Source organism: Hibiscus syriacus, unplaced genomic scaffold (genome assembly GCF_006381635.1).
Source record: "Hibiscus syriacus cultivar Baekdansim isolate YM2019G1 unplaced genomic scaffold, ASM638163v2 tig00000764_pilon, whole genome shotgun sequence".
In the NCBI taxonomy this organism is placed as follows: Eukaryota; Viridiplantae; Streptophyta; class Magnoliopsida; order Malvales; family Malvaceae; genus Hibiscus; species Hibiscus syriacus.
Genome location: NW_024061820.1, coordinates 1,296,650 through 1,317,785, shown reverse-complemented (window position 1 = coordinate 1,317,785; position 21,136 = coordinate 1,296,650). Strand labels below are relative to the sequence as shown.

Below are 21,136 nucleotides of genomic sequence, written 5' to 3'. Positions count from 1 at the left end.
ATTACTATTTTTCATATATATCACGAGTCAACTTCAGCTATCAAAATGCCCCATCACTGCTGAATCTCTGAATATTCTTAGAAATCTCCAAATTCCAAACCGTTTCTCTTTGAGAAAGGATAAGGCGGCTGACTGCTGAGCCTCCTTGACAGTTAAAATCACAAGCATTGCCAGCTGGTCTTTAATTACTTTTTTACAATTATTGACAAGGACGTAAAAAATTAGTTGATCCTATTCTCATATGTAATGGGGTGAGGGAGAGGTAGGATAGTAGGCTGTCCCTAACGCCAGGTTGAGAGCAGCTTCCGTGGAAGACTTTCGACAGTCAGAATTATGAATTACCTACAGTGGGACTCGATTCCACGACCACAAGGTTAAGAGCCTTGACAATGACGTAGTTATGATTAAATTTTAAGAGGAAATAATATTTAAATTAATCAAATTTGAGATGAATAAGATTTAATTTGATTAATTTAGTTTATCGAATCTAAAATTAAATCAACAATTTTGAGACAGATCCTCTCCTACTCCACCTGGTTCAGTTACGAAGAGGATAACTGGTGAAACAATTGGGGGCATCTGGTCGGGTCCTGTGACTGCCCTTCCAGGCTCCTCTCTAAAATGTAAAGATGACCCATTTCTTTTGATGTTTGCATCACTGCTTTGCATTAAGTCAAGAAAGGTGGAAAACTTCACGTGCTTCATGCAGTTTGAGATCGCCAGTGTTAAATTCATGGGAAAGATGATGGTTTTGAGTGTCGCTTTCCCCTCTTCCTCTCACGGCACGCAAACCCTAATTAAAACTTTAAAGTTTAAAGATGATTTTTAAAAGGGCATATAACAAAATTACCCCAACATTTGTAAAAATGTCACTTTCCCCTATTTTTCAGAGTATTTTATGTTTTATTCTAGAGCAAAATGTTCCTTAATTGGATGATAATTGTTAGTTAAATAACTGTTAATGTCGAACATAAGTTACTCTACAATCATTGTTAATTATATGCACCCTTATAAAAATATATTTAAAAATATTTAAATTATTTTTGACGACGTGACATCACACGTGAATCTCCCACATCGATAGGAAGCGTTGACCATTAGTCAAATAACGATTTTCATCCACTCATGGAATTTTTTGCTTTAAAATAAAATGTTGAGACTAAAATGCTCCCAAAAAAAGATAAGAGCAAAATGACCATTTATAAAAACGTTGGAGATAATTTCTTTATTATACCTTTTTAAAAATTACTACATAGGTAAGTAAGTTCAAAATTTTGTCCTTCAAATAATAATAATAATAGTTAAACTAAAATTCAATTGATAGAGATATAGAGCAAGTATATTTATTTGGTTGGTCAAATTTATCATTTTTTTTTCTTAAGTTACGGGTTCTGGATCTACCACGAGCACTCTTCTTTTCTTTTTTAGAGTCCCCTCTCTCTAGTTAAGATCAAAATTTGATTTAAATATAAGAAAAATCGATCAATTTAATCTCAAGATATTGCTCTTACTATAGTTTGAATTTGCCCTTAAAACATTACTCTAAAATCTAGCATGCATACATATTAATCTTGATTTGATAAAATTTATATAATTTTGTTGATTTTGAATAAATTATATATTTAAAAATAAATTCTATTTTATATTGTAAAAATATAATTATTTGTACTCACAGTTGATAAAAGAAAATGATATTGTGTTGACAATATAGTAACATTATTTAAAATCAAATAAAAATTTCTGTTGAGTATGCCATCCATTGTGTATCTATTAAGTATACCATTTCTGAAAGGGCAGTTTGGTTTTACTTACAAATACAACCAAACAAAACAATTTAAAGAAAAGGTAAATTTGGCACATAAGTTTATACTTTAAAAAAACTACAATTAGAAAGAATCAGCAGCAGACTCTATATGCCCCTTCCAACAAGGCTTTTTGTGAGCTTTAACAGAAACAAAATAAACCCAACCTTTTATTTTCCATATATATATATATATAAGATTCATTGAGTTATTTTGTATATTGTTTTGAACAGAGACCCTGAATCAGTAATAGCTCAAACAAGAGAATTTTAGTGAAGAAAAGCTAAGAAAAGTTTCCAAAGATTGGTCCTATTTGTTGGTACTTTAGGATCAAAGTTGTGAATTTTAGTGGGGGTTGAGAAGATGAAGGAGAGAAGTGAGGTGGTGGAGGAGGGGGTATGTAAGAGCTGATCAAATAGATTTGAAGAGCTTGGATGAGCAACTCCAAAGGCATCATAGTAGAGCATGGACACTTGAGAAGAGCAGGAGTATGAAAGAGGAAGGCAGCGTCGGGGTCGGCAGAGGTAGCAGTGGCGGGGGCGAACTGCTAAGGTCGAGCAACACCATGAGAAGACAAGAGTGGGAAATTGATCCTTCTAAGCTTGTCATCAAAGGTGTCATTGCTCGCGGTACGTTCGGTACCGTTCACCGCGGTATTTATGATGGCCAAGATGTTGCTGGTATGCATTGTTCCTCTCATTTTCTCTTCCAGATATGTTGAAATTACTGTTTTCAAAATGACATTTCTTCTTCTTCTTGAAATTACTGTTTACTCGGTTGTTGATCCATAAACTTAAGGTTTCATTTGTTTTTCTTTTAATCTTTTGGTTTCTGTGAAAGCCACATGTTCATGATAAAACTGTTACAAAGACATGCATTATACACTCAAGGTAAGGCCATCAGTTGAAATTGTTAATTTCACAGTTTGTTTGGCTGTTGAGAAAATGCAGGGAAAGAACCCACAACTTTGAATCCTCCAATTTTAATCCAATTTTCCCTTTCTTGACCAACAAGTAACATCTATCTTTGCCATACTTTCTGTTTGTTTCCCCAGACTTTTTTTCGCCTCATGAGATGGAAAATAAATTCACTACTGTGGTAAAACAGTTTTCCTGTTATTTGATTCACAAAGCAGTCTGTGATCAAAATCTAACTTCTGGAAATCCGTGACTCGTGAGATTTTCTTTTAGGTGGCAGTTAGCAGTGACTTAAATTATGTTCTCCCTAACCATTCATGTGTCCGTATTTATTGTTGCTACGCACTCATCTTTTATCTCAACTTTTTGGAGATAAAAAGGTAGAAAATTAAAAGAGCTTCTCCCATTGACATCATGAGAAGCTACCCGATAGACCTTATATCTCATCTACTAGAAAAAACCTCCCATAGGCGGATAAAGGGGCAGGTGCAGGTAGAGGCCTCGACTCGCCTTGCTCGTCCAAATTTTTACCGGGACGGGACAGGGGCAGGTAGAGCCTCGACTCACATTTACCCTTCAGTTATCACCCTGATATACCTCGGAGATTTAACTTCACCTTCAGAAATATAACTGCTCTTCCACCCTACTAAGATCATCTCTGCTGGGACATGATGGAGACCATGAATCTTTGACAGAACTTTTGATAAGGCCATTGGAGAGATTTGTCATGATAAAATCTGTTAACTGGCGGTTGCATTTATGTACTTTGTTGGTCTATACATAGCAATTATGATTCTAGACCTGACTAAGCATACAAAGGGAATGGGTATAAATCCCAATGACAAACAGAAAGAGGAGCTTCTTCTTCTTCTTCTTCGACTTTTAACCATTCTTTTGCAACATTCCCTCGATATCCATATCATCAACACTACCAGTTAATCACCGTCTGATCACCAACTGCGACTCGTCATCCAAAATCAGAAGGGATAAATCACCTGGATATAACCCCTTTGTTGCCATCAACACACCCCAACTATTTTTCTATGATCGACATGGACTTAAACTGCATCATTAGCTGAGTACACTTGTGACCATCTGGCAGTTCTTTGGGTGATCTTTCGGACAGTTGCTTTGGCATTTCTTTCATAATATCTGCCGTTATTTAATGTTACATTGTGTTGGGATCTTTGCTTTTGAATTTTCAACTGTTTATTCTTCCGCCGTGCTTAGTTAAACTTCTCGACTGGGGAAAGAGGCCATAGATCAGATGCCGAAATAGCCTCACTCAGAGCAGCTTTCACACAAGAAGTTGTAGTGTGGTATAAGCTTGATCATCCTAATGTGACAAAGGTTTCTTTCTTATCTTGCATACAATTACCTCATCATTCTTTTCACATCCTTGAAATCAAATAAAAGCAACCAACTAGTAACCTCTCCGACTACTATTTTTTTTTTCTTTTTCTCTTGAAATACTGTGTCGAACATAAGTGTAGGCACATTTTTAAACACAACTTTGAAGATATAATCATTCAGGATTCTTGAAACAAGAACCTAATAGAATATTTATATCCATGTTAAACACAAATCATATCCATGCAAACCCTCACTAGTATTTTAAAACCATCATAATTCAAAAAATTTTGATAAATTATTTTTACGACACTATCAATTTTAAATTAATAGATTAAACATTGACCCCAAAGTTGTTTTATATACTTTTTTAAGACCTTTGGATTTTAAAATTTGTGAACTTAAAACAATCACTTAATTTTTATAAATTTAATTATTTTTTTAAGACCCTATTTATTTTAGTTAAACACTTATTATCTCATAATTCAATTTAATCTCCATCCTTGAATGTATAACCCAATATATATTCAATATTTTAGGAGTTATTAATAAAAATATATTTTAGGATTTTGTCCATGAGGGTTTATGGGGTGATATATCCTTTACCTGTCCAAATTTATGTCTTTAATCCGTGCGTTAATCCCATGCAGTTCTTAGGGCGACGATGGGATCATCAGAGCTGAACTTACAAACGGAACATGGTCATATAGGCATGCCAAGTAATGTTTGTTGCGTTGTTGTTGAATATTGTCCCGGTGGTGCACTAAAATCTTACCTGATCAAGAATAGGAGGAGGAAGCTTGCCTTTAAAGTAGTTGTTCAAATCACTCTTGATCTTGCACGAGGGTCAGATTCCAGTGGCCTATCAATACTCAATTTCCTTCTACCGATCTATGGATAATCATATTTGAAATGTGAATTGTAGGAAAGGTTGAAATCACAGATCATTGTGTTTAACATTTGTGGTTTTCTGTACTGTTAGGTTGAGTTATCTTCACTCTAAGAAGATCCATAGAGATGTCAAAACCGAAAACATGCTTCTGGACAAGTCGCGCACTGTTAAAATTGCTGATTTCGGGTCGCTCGACTTGAGGCATCTAACCCTAATGACATGACTGGAGAGACTGGACATTGGGTTTACATGGCACCAGAGGTATACTTACAGCTAAATGCTTTCCTAGAATTATCAAATGCAGGGTCTTCAATATAAAGTGTGGCAAGATGGTTGATCCTTAACCCTAAACCCTAGATTTTTGTTACCTTTATGTGCTTGAAGTATATATTCATCTGGACAGGCATTGACAATTCAGCTATGGCTAAATAAGATCATAGCTGATGATTTTTCTAAGCACTGCCTATCTTATGATCTATCCTTGATGAATCTGAAATTGAGACAGGTCCTTAACGGCAATCCCTACAATCGAAAGTGCGATGTGTATAGTTTTGGTAATGTTTGTGGAGATATACTGCTGTGACATGCCATATCCTGATCTTAGCTTCTCAGAAGTCACATCTCTGTTGTTCGCCAGGTAATTTATCTATCCCTATCATTTTCTGGGCTGCAATCAGGTGTTAATGTCGGATATGTCAGACACGGATACTTCAAGATGATGAGTAGGAATAACATAGACAACTATAAACCAAGATAATTTTATGCCACTGTATGCTATATTTTACCTAGACTTTTTCTAGAGTATTCCGATATGTTATGAAAAAACACAATCTAATATATAAAAGAACTTAGAAAATTAAACATACTATTATCTAATATTCAACTTCTAAAACTACAGAATCTGAGGCCAGAGATACCTCGTTGCTGTCCAAGCTCGCTTGCAAATGTAATGAAGAGATGCTGGGATGCAAACCCCGACAGACGACCAGAGATGGACGAGGTGGTGTCGATGTTAGAGAGTATAGACACATCCAAGGGAGGAGGGATGATCCCACATGATCAACCTCAGGGTTGTTTGTGTTTTCAGAGATACAGGGACCTTGATATTTTTACCCTTACCCCCCATTGAACTTGAATTAAAGAAACCTTACAGGGCACAGTTCCAATTTATTATATATGTATAGGAGGAAATTGTGGTGTTTATTATTCAGTAAGAAAACTTAGGTGTACTTCATCCCGACTTCCAGTAATCCAGCCTCCACGACTGGTTCAGCTAATCATATGAGATAATCAAGTGCCTTGTGTTGAAACCAGCAGCAAGTAATAAAATCGATATAAAGAATACATATACATACACGCATATAAATATCCTAGATGGGCTCAGAGAAAAATCAAATGGTAATACTCTTGAATATCAAATATGTTTAAATTTGATTTGGATAGCAGTATTAGATATCCGAATCCATTTTTTGAATTATCTTAATGGTTCAGTCATACATTCTAACTCATATCTGAATGAAAAATTTGAAATCAATCCCAAAACAGCAAATATGCATTAAAACATTAAAAACAATAAGATGGGAAGTTTGCATACCGATACTTACTCCTGATTTTAGGAACAAAAATTTCGAGGGCCTAATCAACTTGATAACATATTCGATCACATCCTTACTTCAATGCCTTCCTTCAATAAGTGTGCTTTTACAGACTGAATGGGCACCTAAAACCCAATGAATCAAAAGATTGTTATCTAACTTTAAATTTTTCTAATTATTCATCAAGCTGGGGAAAATGAGATTTTGAAAAATTATTGAAGAATTACCTCCTTCCTATGGAAAATGCCAGCAGCAAGAGCAGCTGATGCATTTGTTTTCATGAATACCTCCGAGAAGTGTTCAACAGCACCAGCACCGCTACTTGCAATTACAGGGATGCTGACAGCATCAGAAATCAGCTTTATTAAATCAATATCAAATCCTTTTCCTTGACCTGTAAATTCAGCAAATAGGCATTTAAACAAACAAAAGAAGAATATACTTGATATCCTACTTGGTTAGAAAAATCACAAGTATGTATATAATATTAAGTCTTCTGTAATTTTGATGACCATGGACACGTTTTGATAATCCTAGAGAGAAACCCAAAATGACTATTTATTTATAAAAGAAAAATGGCATAATCTGGATATTGTCAATAGCACTTGACCATCTGTTTAAATGTAAACAAATGACTCTTGATGAAATTTTCAAAACGAAAGGAGCAATTATCACTGTTGTCAAGGCATGCTCCTAGCGTCTGTGCCTGCGCACTACAGAACAAAAGTGCCTCAGACCCTTTTGGGCGAGAACCATTTGATTAGGCGCAAGCCTAGTGCACCTAGGCATGATTTTGTAAGGTGGTAGGCATAAAAAAGTCCACATAATTGAAGTTCTCTCTAATTTCTTTAATTTTTTACTTTTCCTTAGATATACCTTTAATATCAAGAAGGGAATAGTATCAAACTCAATCAAGCATGCATGATTGAAAAACAATTCAGAGTACTATCATTACTATTGACTTTTCTTTGGCAAGTTATCTTAAAGAAGCTGGCAGTGAAGACAGCTCTGGTTAAGAGAGGTGTTCAGGGCATAAATGTTACTTGTGTCCTTTTTGTAATCTAGAAGAAGAATCATCATCTCATCTATTTTTTTCCTGTTCGGTTGTTTGGCCAATATGGACTAAATTCATGGGCTATTGGAATTTTCAGTCTGTTTTTCATGAAGATGCTAAAGATTCCTACTAGCATGGACTGACTTGAAGACCAACTCTCTATTTGGTCATTTATACCTGGAGTGGTTTTATGGACAATATGGAACTAGGAATTTTATAGTGTTCGAAGGAGGGAAGCTTGATCGAGCAGAAATTTTCTTTTAGCTAGGTGCAGGCTTGCTTCATGGTTTCTAGCTAGGGAAACTCATATTTCTATCTCCAAGGATGCTCTTATTGCTGACCCTTCCCTAGTGGATTCTTGCGTCCCATTCTAATCAAATTTCAACTAAGTTTCCTTGGTCCCCTCCTCCAAGGGTTTTATTAAACTTAATGTGGATGCGCTACTTCTAGTGATTGAAGAGGAGTGGTTTAGGTTTTTAGCTAGGTGCAGGCTTGCTTCATGGTTTCTAGCTAGGGAAACTCATATTTCTATCTCCAGGATGCTCTTATTGCTGACCCTTCCCTATGGATTCTTGCTCGTCCCATTCTAATCAAATTTCAACTAAGTTTCCTTGGTCCCCTCCTCCAAAGGGTTTTATTAAACTTAATGTGGATGCGCTACTTCTAGTGATTGGAAAGGAGGTTTAGTGGTGTTCTAAAGACATGTCTGGCTCGATTCTTGGCTCCTTCAAAGAGCCTGCTGGTCCGGGGCCTCCAACTTTGATGGAATTGAAAGCTATCCTAAAGGGTTTAGATTTTTATGATCTATTCGCCATAGGTTTAAGATATTGATTATCGAGATGATAGTAAGGTGGCAATTGGGTGGGTTAAGGATGTTGTTTCATGTCTTGTCGTTATGTTCAAATTGTTAAAGACATTATTCAAAAGCTTAGTGTTTATGAGGTCTTATTAGAATGGGTTAGTAGGACAACCAATATAGAGGCGGACGTCCTAGCTAAGGTGGTATTGGTTGATATTTATGTTCTGTTAAGGGCTGTTTTCTTTTGGTTTTCTACCTCTTGAGGGAGATTAGACCTTGTATTACTTTGTAATTATTTGAGGTTAATGAATCCTAGGGCACTCTTTTCATCCTTCCGCTGATTAAGGAACTATTTTCAAGTTCCATAATCATGAAGGGGGTTTTTAGTGAGGCCTACTATTCCTAAAAACACACACACACACACACATATATATATATATATTGCGCTTTACTTCACTCAGGCTATCACCTAAAGCAATGAAAGAGTTCTAGCACCTAAACACACTTAACAACACTGGATTATTTGAAATGTTAATGTCGTGCTATTAACATGTACTTACAGGGGAACCGGTGAGGAATTTATACCGTCACAATCGATCGTTCAATAGTATTTCTCCTGTCCCAGTTCTTCAACAACTTTTGCAAGCTCATAAGCTCCAATCGGTCGACCTCTCGCCCACCATTAACCTTAGGAACATAAAGCCATTCAGCATATGCATAAACTAAAGACTTCTGACATATAAACAGAAAATGATGGATATTTAATCATTATGTATTATCCATAGATACATTAAGCTAAACAATCTGTACAAATGTGACACGATGGAGTTGCTACAGTTAAAATGCAAAAATGATATAATTTTACTAGTGTATAGTTGAGCATGCAGCGACTACTTTGATTCAAGGATACATCATTTTTTTGTTTGGTTTCTTATTTAGATACTATTAAAGTAACATTTTAAGTGCATGAGAAATGGAATGGAAGATTTGCATGTTGAGCTTTGGAAGATATCATTCTGTAATTTGATTTCTATATTAGAGTACTGAACTTGAGCTTGAACTATAGATGGAGTTAGTCTGAGTGCACCCTTGATGCTATTGTTCCTTGTAGCATCGCATTATTTAGTTTGCACCTTCAAGCTAATTGCCTTTTCCTAACGTTGTTTTTCTTTAGAATGTTAGCGCATTTAGATTTTATCTAATTTTCAGGTTTTAAATGATCGCCACAAACTTTTAATACATATGCCCCCATTGTTTATAATTATCCTTCTCTCAACTCTATTCGTTCTTCACTATGTTATTTCCAACGCTACATTTTTCCTGGAGGTGTTTAATATATTTGAACATGGATATAATGCTGAGAACTTCCAAATGTAAGGGAAACATAGAATAAATAAAGCACACACGTGTTAGACACATCCATACTAGACTTTAATCCTTGTGACTGAGTAACATACTCATGGTTAAGATCCAATGCCCATCGTCACATTTTTCTTTCTTCCTTAGTTCTTCCCCATCTAAATCCTATGTTCGGCTACTTCTCTCCCCCTTTAAAATTCCATACACTATCTTTAGATATTCCGGAAGATAAAAAACTACTTAAGCCAATGATTGCCCATGATCTGTGAACATATAATTGGGATGACATGAATGGATGCTGGGTGCATTTGGGTCATAGGCATTAAGTCTGCTTTTTGATTGGTTGTTAGTCTTATGACTGATTAATATTTGTAGGTGGAATTCATTGTTCGATGAGTTCTTTTTTGGTTTTAGGTATTTGCTTGCTTTGAATAAGATCTATCGTATGATGGTTTAACGCACACCATTAGTTTAAAAAAGTTTGTAGATAAGCGCTTTATCACAGATAATGCATAAAGGCAAAGAGCAAAGAGAACCCTACCGTCACTGATACCAAGCATTTCTTCTCCGTTTGGACTGCCACCAAAAGGACGTCCTAATCATTATTATGAACTTTCTCAGACAATGTCTTCAGAAAAATTCTCTTGTTCACACACAGCAAATTTTCCAAGGACAAAATGTAAATTTCGAATGAATGGTAAATAAAAAGAAAGTAAAATCTTTATTTACCTGGTTTTGTGACCCGTATAGTCTTGAACTGCACATCATTAGGACCTTTAACATACACTCTACGAGGATCAATGCTTACAACGACTGCCTGTCAAATAAACACTAAACCAGCTCATAAAAGTTCATTCTTCTTCCAGAAAATATGATCAAGAGGCCAAAATGATATGTCAAAACCTCGCTTACAAGATGTAATAGCAAAATTAGCAACAAAACCGACACCACTTGGATAGGTAAAAAACAATGATCATAATTTTCTTGCAACACGTGCTCAAGGTATATCTACACACAGGTATGAGGATTTGACCTCCTAATGCATGGAGAAATTTAAACACAGTGTTGACAAGAGTGTGTCCAACATACACACCCAGTCCAACTATCGTCCATCAACAATTTGTCGGTTCCTTTTGTTCTTTTTTTCCTCTAAAAAAATTACTCTATATTTTATAGTAATATCAATAACAAGCAGGAAAAACTTTAAAATCAGCCTGTAGAATATTAATAAAATATACATGGATACATATTGTGCGGGCATACTATCAAAACAAGAATAACATCACCTGATTTCCATAACGTTAGAAATTTGTTCTAAGCTGCTCTTTCCTGTCTTTACCTGAAAGAAGCATTTACAGAACTATTAGAATTACATATGCATGTGCATAAACATCTTACTCCAAATATTTCAAGTCTTAAAGAGGTCATATTGCACACTTGGTTTTTATATATCTTCTGCCGCATAAACTGCATCACTTCCAATGGATATTTTATCAGCCCCAGACCTAAATACTCTGAAGCAACTTCCAAACTAGAATAGTACCTGAAAAAGAAAATGAATATACATCTATGATACACTTATTACAAAATTTTGCCAAATACAGAAAGATCACTGAGAACTGCAGAATCAGGGAAAGCCTAATAAATCTTTGAATTAAGTCTTAGTAGTAAGATATATGAAAACCAGATCATAGTATAAAACAGAGGTACCACCTCCCATTTGCATCAGTAAAATCTCGTATACCCCTCCAACTGTTAGTGGGACAAAAACATTTCTGATGTGTGCCTTAACACCTGTAATGCATATAAATTAATAAATATACTATATATTCAACATACAAACGCTAAGAACAAAATTAAAAATTCCATGCTGAAATATGTTTATAATTAAATGCCAAAAACCTGCAATAGGTAAATCGCCTAACGGAAGTCTCGGAATCCAGTATGTTCAAAAAGCTGACCTGAAATTTGAAGTGCAAAAGAATCAATAATTCAAGGCAAAAAAGAAACTCTGCAGAGGTTAAATGATTGCTGATATTGCAATATAAACAAAACATTCTCAAAGCTATAAGCATACCTCATCAGCCCCATCTTTAATACTGTCGAGCAGCTCTACGGGCTTACCAAGGTTTCTCACCTATAAAAGTTTTCGACGAGTTAAAAACAGCATCTAATCCAAGTATTAGAATATAGGAGATCAAGAAGAAACAAGCAAGAATAATTCTACTCCAATATCCTCTCATATCTAAGGGAACATCCACTTTTGTCATGTATGGTATTGTGAATTTGTTATGCATTTATAGGCAAAATTTAAATTTGATTTAGGCATTCAACCCAATAAAAGGAATTCGAGCAATGAATGACCTCTGACTCACCTCATTCTTTTGTATGCTCTCTTACATCATCTGCTCTCCTTTGGTTACAACAAGATCCCCTTTATCATTCGTCCTAACATCAAGACAAGCAATTACCTGAATAAAATAATTATCACTCAGCTACGAATCATATGAATCACAAAGTCATTAATGTACTCATTTAGGGCTATGTAATTACTATTAAAACACAAGTAGTGCATAGAAAATAAATCAAGAATAACATCCAAAATAATCCAAGTTTCATAAACTATTACCCTCTTAGCAAGTTTTGAAGCCTTCCTCTGAGTAGCTTCTGAGTCAAGCAAATCATTCAGGTCATTATGGATGAATAAAAACTGATATAAGTTACTAGATGGACTAAACCAAGGATACAAAGACTCCTTTACCCTGTGACTTTGGGTATAGGAACCTTCTCAATACGGAAAGACCAACATCTGAAACAATTTTATCAATGTTGTCAATTATCAATGAACAGGTAAGCTCTTATGTCTGACATTTGCTTAGAAAAGAAATAATCTTTTGCTAATCTACAGAGATACTTGTTTCTCAATCAGGCATAACAAATACTATGAAAAGAATAAGGATGGACCAACTCCCTAAGCCAGGAGAAACAACTTAGCAATTCTTCTTTTAATGATCTTCATGTACTCATGCTGATATGTCTTATTTTTATCATTATTAATGTTTTTTCTTTCACTGTAGATGAAACCCATTCTTTGTTATTTGACTACCAAAAATATGAGAAAATAGGTTACCAAAGAGCACAAATTATGCTTACTATTGGAAGCTTTGGCAATAGGCACATTAATGAGCAATGCACAAAATAATTACAAGGTAGACAAGGAAGCATACTGGCATGGCACGATAAGAGTGAACAAAGTAGACATGGTGGTCTCCGACATCATCCAAAATTTCAGAAGTCTTTAGCAACTTGCAAGCATTCCAGCCAATATTGGTACTCTAAAACTATTCGAAGAGTTGACCGCCCAACTATACCAGGTATCAAGCCGAGACCATTCACTGAAACAATGCACCATGGTGTAAAGTTGAAAAGTTTAAAACTAGAAAACAAACAAAACCATACTACAAAGAAAATCCAATTTTCTTTGTTTGCGAAATGAAGACTAATTGTATTTCCTTTTTCTCCTGGCAATTCCTCTTCCTCCTATACAAACCTATTCTTTAATTTATCTATGAATATCTATTTATAAAATAAAAATAATATGATAGATAAACCACCAAAGAAAGATCTCATTAAACCGCATAACCTAACATAACATGCGTTCAAGAGAACAGTTAGTATATTTTCTACAAGTGAAGAAATACATATAGTCCTAATCATAATCATATGTTTAGTCTTTCAAAGATTTACAATAAAATAGGAGTTGTTAGAAATTGACCTGGTCCATTCTCTTCACTAGACTCAAAAAGTAGTTGAAGTCCCAGACAAATGCCTAGAAATGGGCGATCATTTTTTATATAGGTACATAGTGCTTCAGCCATCCTGCAGTAAATTAAAAATGAAAACTTCCAAACTGATAATTTTAACTAAGAAGTTCAATTTTGAGATAAACAAGTGATAATTAGCTATCATTAAAAAGATTGTAGGAGGAAAATTTTCAGACAGTTACAAAGTAGCATATCATTAGAATATTTCAACTTTTATTCGTGGTGATAAATAGATTAAGTGAAGTTTTGCAAGTCATTTGGCAAATCAATATAAAGATAGATGGTTCGCCTAATAAGTTTCAAAAGCTAAAGGATCATCAAATCAGATTTGATCTCTGAGTCACTATATTTCTCTAATTAAAATAATTTATAAAAAAAATTATCAAGTTACGACAGAACCTTCTGACTTATCATAAAGAATTTCTAATATTAGTTCTTCTACCATTCCATATCCAAAATCCCTGTATACAAAATAGTGTTAAAAGTATGTTCAAATGACCAAAAATAAACAGCTTGAAATAATTATTTTGAGGATATTTCGAGGAATAAACTCTTTGAAGTTGAGGGCGTAGTGGACGAAGACAAGCTACACGTGTTGAGTAATTGTCTTGTGGGGTGGTGCAGGAATTTTATCAAAATTGGTAATCTTGCTAACCAAATTCAAGCCAAAGGACTAGTTGGCTTCACGCTAATGAGAGTTGCTGGAAATGCGGTTCTAATGGTTTTGAAGACTCCGATTCGTTGAGAATCGTGAAGGATGAGAAACTAGAGACTCTTGCAGAATGGTTTTCCAAAGTGGAAACTTGGTCAGAGAGCCTAGTGGTGGAGTGTCGTCGAATCTGGTTAGTTTGCGAAGGTATTCCTTTTCACGCTTAGAATTGGAATACTTCAAAAACATTGCAACTAAGTGGGAAAATTAGTAGCAATCGACAACAGTTGTGAGTTTCCATCGTCTTTTGATCGCGCTAAGTTTCAAATACTCACAAAGGCTCAAGGGAGAATTGATGGGTTGATGGAGTTGAAGGTCGGAGAAAATTTGTTCAAAATCATGGTGCACGAAGTAGATCCTTCCTTCAAACCTAATTCTTGGGTCCCCGATGATTGCGTATATCTCACTAGAACTTGTTCCTTCAGTTGGTTCTTAATTGCTCGAAAACTGTATTCAGAGGCGTTTATCTTAGTATTTGGTTGTAAATGATGGTTTTTTTTTGTATTAGAAGTGTTGTTAGGTGGTTAATAGGACAGACTGGTTGAACTACGGCTGTAGTTTATGGGTGGTTTAGGGTTGTTCCCTGTTTATCTGCTTCTGTTAAGGGTGTTTGTCAGGTTGTATCTATGTAATTTCTTATGTTCAATAAAATCCTAAGGCACTCTTTTCCTCCTTCCGCTGATTAAGGAGCTACCGTACTAGTTCCATTAATCAAGAGGGGGCTTTTAACAAGGCCTGAAATTCTTATAAAAAAAAAATTAAAAAGGTCATAAAAACTAATACCCGGTCTTGGTCAATACATCCATGGCTGAAGCAAATGCCCCAACACCAGGAAAGATAAGGCGATCTGCATTCAAAATGTCTTTTGGAGTTCGCACCTTTGAATTCCAAAGAAATAACACAATTATTACTTATTAAGCATACTTGATTGAAATGCAAGTAAACATAAAATGATACACAGATCATAACATTCTTAAAACTATGCCACCAATCCACATACTTCAAGCAAAGGAAAATGAACACTGTAACAGAAACTCCCTATGAAATTTCTTTTAGCGGAAACAATTAAAAATATTTGCAATTATAAAAGTACACATATTTACTTGGACATAAGATAGTTAAGTGCTCCATATGGGCAATCATATCCTATATCCATGTCTGAAAATGTGTGATTATCGGACATGAGTACTTAAAGAAAACTAAAGAAGCGAACAACAATTGAAAAGAAGCATGCTTGCTAGATGCGATAGTTCAACCCTATGTCTCTATCTAATAAAAAGTTTACATCAGATTCTTATCCTAAACTGAAGTTACACTCTTACAAAATTGGATGTAAACATTTAATCAATCTGAATAAAGTGCTAAAACTTTTCAATGAATAAAATTAACAATCAATTAAGAAATGATAAGTAAGCTAAAATGACTTACATCCTCTATCTCAAAGCCAAGATACCGAATCGCATTCCTTACACTCCGAACATTTCCAGCTCCGTAATCTAGCAACGTTACAACTGAACCTACAAGAAATCCAAAAAAAGAACTTATTAAATAAAGAAAATAAAAGAATTCCAGTTGGAGAACTAGAACTAGTGCCAGATTCATTAAAGAGAGTACCAGAACTGGAACCAGATGAAACGCAGGTTACAAATTTTCTAGGAGATTTTGATTTTAGAGTATTTTTGTGACAGTTTTGGGGGAGGTTTATGATAGAAGATTGTGAAAGTGAAGAAAATGGCAATGATTTTGTTGCTAAGCTCGTAACGGAAGGACATGCCACTGCCTCCATTGCAGAGTGCGCTTCACCAAAACAATTTTCTATGAATCGTTGAAGCCTTAGAGGTGGTGAATTGAAAGAAAGTAATTGATCATGTCCACAACTGTTTCGAGGAAGCCAACGTCAGAGAAGACTCCAATGGAGGCGGCAGCAGAGGTGGCCGAGAGCTTATATACTTCTCTTTTGGAAGCACGGTGATTTACAGTGAAAGTGTTCTTTGAAGTCCGTTTATGAAGAAAGAGGGAAAATGGGTCGTCAGCGATGCTTCCGCCGCCAAAAAAAGGAGTGGGAAACGGCTTCGAGGGGGAAAAGCAGCAAATGATGAGTTAATACTATGGGTAGGGTTAAACTTAACTTTGTTTTTTAATCGGATGTTCTGAACATGATGGTAATTTAACTCTGAAATTGACGGATTTTCATCTGATTTAATTTGATAGAGTATGAATTTTTTGTAGTTGAAAATAACAGATTTAAGTGGATTGAGATTGAATTTTATATAGGAGCGAGGTCAAATCGAATTTGATTGGATTGTGAAAATTTTTTGATTCGACTCGATCAAAAGATGATAATATAATTTTTCATATAAATTTTAAACAATTGTTATGATATCTCTCTCTATTGTTTTTTGATTAGGTCTTATTTTATATCGAGTTAAGTCAAACCAGATTTATATTAAAAATTTGAATCAAATATTCGGGTAGAAAAAAATACATTTTTTGAATTAAATTGAATCGAATGAATAATATTTTTTTAAATTATATTTGGGTGAAGTATATATATTTTTAAATCAAAACGAGTTGAACAAAATACTGATCCAACATGAACCGTTGTTATATACTACAGTTCTAGCAGGCATAAACCCACCCAGTAACTTTGGAAACAGTTTGAGTTTATTTTGTTCTAGTTTTAGGGTTTAATGTACAATTTAATATTTTAATTATATAATTTACTCACTTTGATATTTAAATATTTTTCTAAATAATATTTCATTAATGGATTTACTATTAAGACCATTTGAATGATACAGAACTAAAATGAATATAAGTTAGATTTTTAATTAATCCGATCTAATTCAGAAAAAAAAATATTTTACTCGAAGCTCAATTCAATCTATATTTAATATTATTTTATTAAATTTAAATCATATTTAATTTTTAAAATAAAAATAAAAATTTAAATTAAATTGAATTGAATTTTCAAAAAAAATATTAAATTATACAATAATTTTAATAAAAAAGTTAATCACTAATCCAAATGTATCTGACATAGATCGTCCTAGTTTCACTTGTGATGTTGGTAAAGTCAAAGCTATCCTTTGATTGTTTCGATCTAGGAAGGCAACAAGATCCATGCATAAGCAAGATAGCTCAAAGAGAATGATTAAGTAGAAGTAAATGAAATAGAAATAAAGATAAGATACTGGAATTAAACAATTGGTTACAGAAGATATAGATATGTTTAGAAAAGATTTGATGAAGTATGGAAATGGAAATAGAAGTATGGTGATTATGATCGAAGATAATATTTTAGAGTATCAAGGAAGAACCTAAGTTGTATTAAAGATTAACCCCAAACCTTATAAGATGACTTTGAAGGGTGGTATTTAGGACTTTTAACCCTTTTGGTATATTAAACCAAAAGTACAAGAAGTATCAATGGAATAGATGGGGTCACAAATATTTCATAAATCAAAGTTGAATGAATAATTACAAATGAAATGCTAAGCTTATTTATAAGCCTAAGGATGCATGGTGTAAATACAAAGCCTTAATGAGTGAACATTCATGTATGAATGTTCATCCTTATGTAGATACAATGTCAAGTTAGTGGACTAATTAAATAAATGAATGTTCATCCATTTAATTGAATGCATCTTCATAGTCGAATTTATCCTCCCTTAGTGTGAACATTGTTGACACCATTTTTTACCTAACGAATAAAAAATTAGTTTCATACTTTAAAAAAATATTAGGGAGTTGCCACGAATCAATTTAAGGTAAGATTGGAACACAAAAAATGTTTAGGTCTACGAAAACCAAAATTGGGTTCGGGGGTACGATTACGTGTGAGAAAGGGTTATCATCCTCACAACGCTAGTAAAAACGACACTTACTTGACCAAGAATATTTTATCTTGACTTATGCATGTAATTAATGTATTTTTAGATTAACTGAGAATTTTTAAATTCTCAACAATAACTTCAAATTCTCTAACGGCTAAGAGAATCAAAATTATGCTCGAAAACCCTAAAAATTCACAAATTAATCTATATAAAATTTCAAGGGCGAAGTCTTTCATGGGTAATCTCGAGTATTCTCCAACATCTAGAAGAATATTGAAATTTAATCTCATTCACGAAAACACTTGATTTTCATGAACCATGCTAAAAACTCGGAACTTACAACTCTTTAAAACACCTCAAAATTTTCTAACGTCTAAGAAAATTTAGAGATATTCCTCAAAGTCCAAAAATTATCATGATATTATTTTTATAAAAAATCAATGATATGTTCTCTCATTAAATAACCTTGAAATCCTCCGACTTCTAGAAAGAAATTGAATGTTCAATTAATTTGAGAGCATATATCGTTTAAAATAATGTGATGAGAGTATTGAAAATATATAACATGCTTCTTTAATCTAGATGTGAAGAATATAAACACACCAAAAAAGGTTCACTATCTATTATAGGTTTTAAAACTAACCATTCTATATTCTAAAATACTAATGTTCTCCAATCCTAACATCAAGTGTTAAATTCTCTAATTAGTCTTTAATGCCTAAAATAAAGTAAATATGGAGATACGAACTTTAAAAAAAAGTAAATAAAGGTTCTAACTCGTTCAACATCTAGAATAAGAAAGACTCCCTTTTGAATATTTTAATTAAAAACTATTAATAATAAAATAACTTTTAATACTTGTAAAATAAACTTAGGAAACGGAGGTTCCTTTGGCTTGGACTGCAGTAGAGTCAATATGTTTCTCTCAACCAGTGTTAGGAGAAATTCCTCATACGTCATTGGAATCGGATCAATAGGAGTCTTTTCTCGGACCACCTTATGATATTTGGTGATCCTACTGTAATTACCTCCATATTTGTCTCGACATCAACACTGCCAATCCGCCTTATCGTACCATTCTTGATATATCTTTCAATCAATTCTCCACATATGATGATGTCAGATAAACTTTTAGTGGTTGTCCATATCATGTAATTAATATAGGGAGACTTTAATTTATTTATGTACAAAATGGTAAACTCCCTTTCAGTCATTGGTGGATGCACTTGGGATGCAACATCCCTTCATCGTTGTGCGTACTATTGGAAGCTCTCGTTATACTTCATCTTCATATTTTTACAACATTGTTCGATTAGGGGCCATATTAGTCATGTGCATATATTAACCTAAAAAGGTCTGAGCTAAATTTTTCCAAGAACGGATTTGAGTACGATTTAGCTGTTATACCATTTGGAAGCAGGTCCAGTAAGGTTGTCTTGAAAACAATGGATCAACATCTTCTTATTCTCCACGTGATCAGTCATTACTTGATAAAACATGGTGATGTGGGATGAAGAAATTGTGGTTCCATCATACTTATCAAAGTCAAGAACTTTGAATTTCATCGGGATGACTAGGTCAAGAACAAGACTTAATTCTTTGGCGTCGAACCCGTAGAACAACTCAACCATCTCCACGTATTCTACCATTTTCTCTAGATTCTTTAGTTGACGGTGAATTCTTCATTGGCCTTTTCTTTCTTGGCTAATTCATTCAGATAAGGAATTGTGTTATTGGTACAAAATTCTTCTAGTCTCGCTCTTGGTACGAGGGGATAATTGATGGGAAATGAAGATCCAATTTGATGTTGTTGGTTCTCATTAGCGAAGAAGACATGAGTTTGTGCTTCTTGATAATGTAGAAGCACGAGCAGAGATGTGAACGGGCGTAAAGCCCAGAGGATGTGTGAGTTCTTGGCTAGATGGTTTGGGGTTTTCAACATGATCTTCTTCAACAGTTGCATGCTTTTTGAATATCTCCTATATTTTCTTTAGCATATCAGGTTGCAAGTTTGCAATCGACCTTAATCTTAGCCAATTTACTTCTCATTTCTTTTTTATGTCTCTTGCTTCTACTCAATACGAGCTAACCTTTCAGCCATCTTTTTAGTTATTTTCCTAGTACCGTAAGTGTGCATTGTCTCTTTTTCACTAGTAAGGGTCAAGGTAGTTGTGATCATCAACCCATAATATTATTCGGTGTTTTATTGAATGTATACAAGAGGTAAGTGCAAAAACAAACGAGACAAAGATAATGGTTAGTATAAATAAATAATATGTAAAACAATAAATACTATTATCAACAAAAAAAATTTAGCTTTATATGTTGTCTGCCTACACATGATTTATTACAATAGATCCTATCTATATATGATTTTTTCGAGAAATAAATCATAATCGCATGGTATCTAGTTCACATGCTTTTATTCAAAAAGAAATTTATTCTATGAATTTAAAGCAAATAGTAAAGGTTCAAAGGCATTCCTACTGACATACGAAGTTTCATTATGACTCGATATATGTAAGGTTTTAATTATAAAGAAGAAGGTACCCAAATTGCTTTTGTCGGTGCCCCTTGGGCTGTCAGACCCTCAATCATCACCCATTACAGGAATATAGATTGAATTCAATTCGAGAGGATGCATTTCCTTATACCCGATGCAGATGGTTACTCACGAAGGTATAGGTACTTTGTACCCCGGAAGTTATTTACTAGCTCATGCGGAGGGTTACTCACAAAAGCATAGCAACTATCTCTTACTTAATTCAGATGGAGGCAGAAAGCTCATGCTTATGCATGTGTAATATATAGGTAAGAAATTAAAATAACATGAATTAAATATACAATAAATAAACAAATAATAGTGTACAAGTCAAACATAATGCAAATACATTATCAGAGACAAGATATTCGTGATCAAGTAAAAGTTGTGCCCTCTAAAAAAATTTCAGTGGAATCGCCAAGCTGTCGACACTATTTTTACCTGCTGAATAAAAAAT

The 21,136-nt window shown here is 34.1% G+C and overlaps 2 protein-coding genes and 1 pseudogene across 2 annotated transcripts; 2 read left to right on the top strand and 1 right to left on the bottom strand.

Annotated features, from left to right (window-relative positions):
- Nucleotides 1-2,292: 2,292 nt before the first annotated feature.
- On the top strand, nucleotides 2,293-5,184 carry LOC120214898 (serine/threonine-protein kinase STY13-like). Its single transcript, XM_039212701.1, has 3 exons — nucleotides 2,293-2,482; nucleotides 4,720-4,915; nucleotides 5,052-5,184. Exons 1-3 carry the CDS (start codon nucleotides 2,293-2,295, stop codon nucleotides 5,182-5,184), a joined length of 519 nt encoding a protein of 172 aa, XP_039068632.1.
- LOC120214888 (serine/threonine-protein kinase STY13-like) lies at nucleotides 5,181-6,090 on the top strand. Its single transcript, XM_039212692.1, has 4 exons — nucleotides 5,181-5,222; nucleotides 5,365-5,466; nucleotides 5,566-5,598; nucleotides 5,860-6,090. The coding sequence occupies exons 1-4, from the start codon at nucleotides 5,181-5,183 to the stop codon at nucleotides 6,088-6,090; spliced, it is 408 nt and encodes a 135-aa protein (XP_039068623.1).
- Nucleotides 6,091-6,492: 402 nt separating this feature from the next.
- Nucleotides 6,493-16,448, bottom strand: LOC120214880 (annotated as a pseudogene).
- Nucleotides 16,449-21,136: the final 4,688 nt, after the last annotated feature.

Coding starts and splice junctions, on each gene's coding strand:
- LOC120214888 (XM_039212692.1), top strand. CDS start 5,181: ATGACTGGAGAGACTGGACATTGGGTTTACATGGCACCAGAG. Junction 5,223..5,364: donor GGGTTTACATGGCACCAGAG/GTATACTTACAG, acceptor TCATCTGGACAG/GCATTGACAATTCAGCTATG. Junction 5,467..5,565: donor TGAATCTGAAATTGAGACAG/GTCCTTAACGGC, acceptor TCCTGATCTTAG/CTTCTCAGAAGTCACATCTC.
- LOC120214898 (XM_039212701.1), top strand. CDS start 2,293: ATGAAAGAGGAAGGCAGCGTCGGGGTCGGCAGAGGTAGCAGTGGCGGG. Junction 2,483..4,719: donor TGATGGCCAAGATGTTGCTG/GTATGCATTGTT, acceptor AATCCCATGCAG/TTCTTAGGGCGACGATGGGA. Junction 4,916..5,051: donor ACTCTTGATCTTGCACGAGG/GTCAGATTCCAG, acceptor CTGTACTGTTAG/GTTGAGTTATCTTCACTCTA.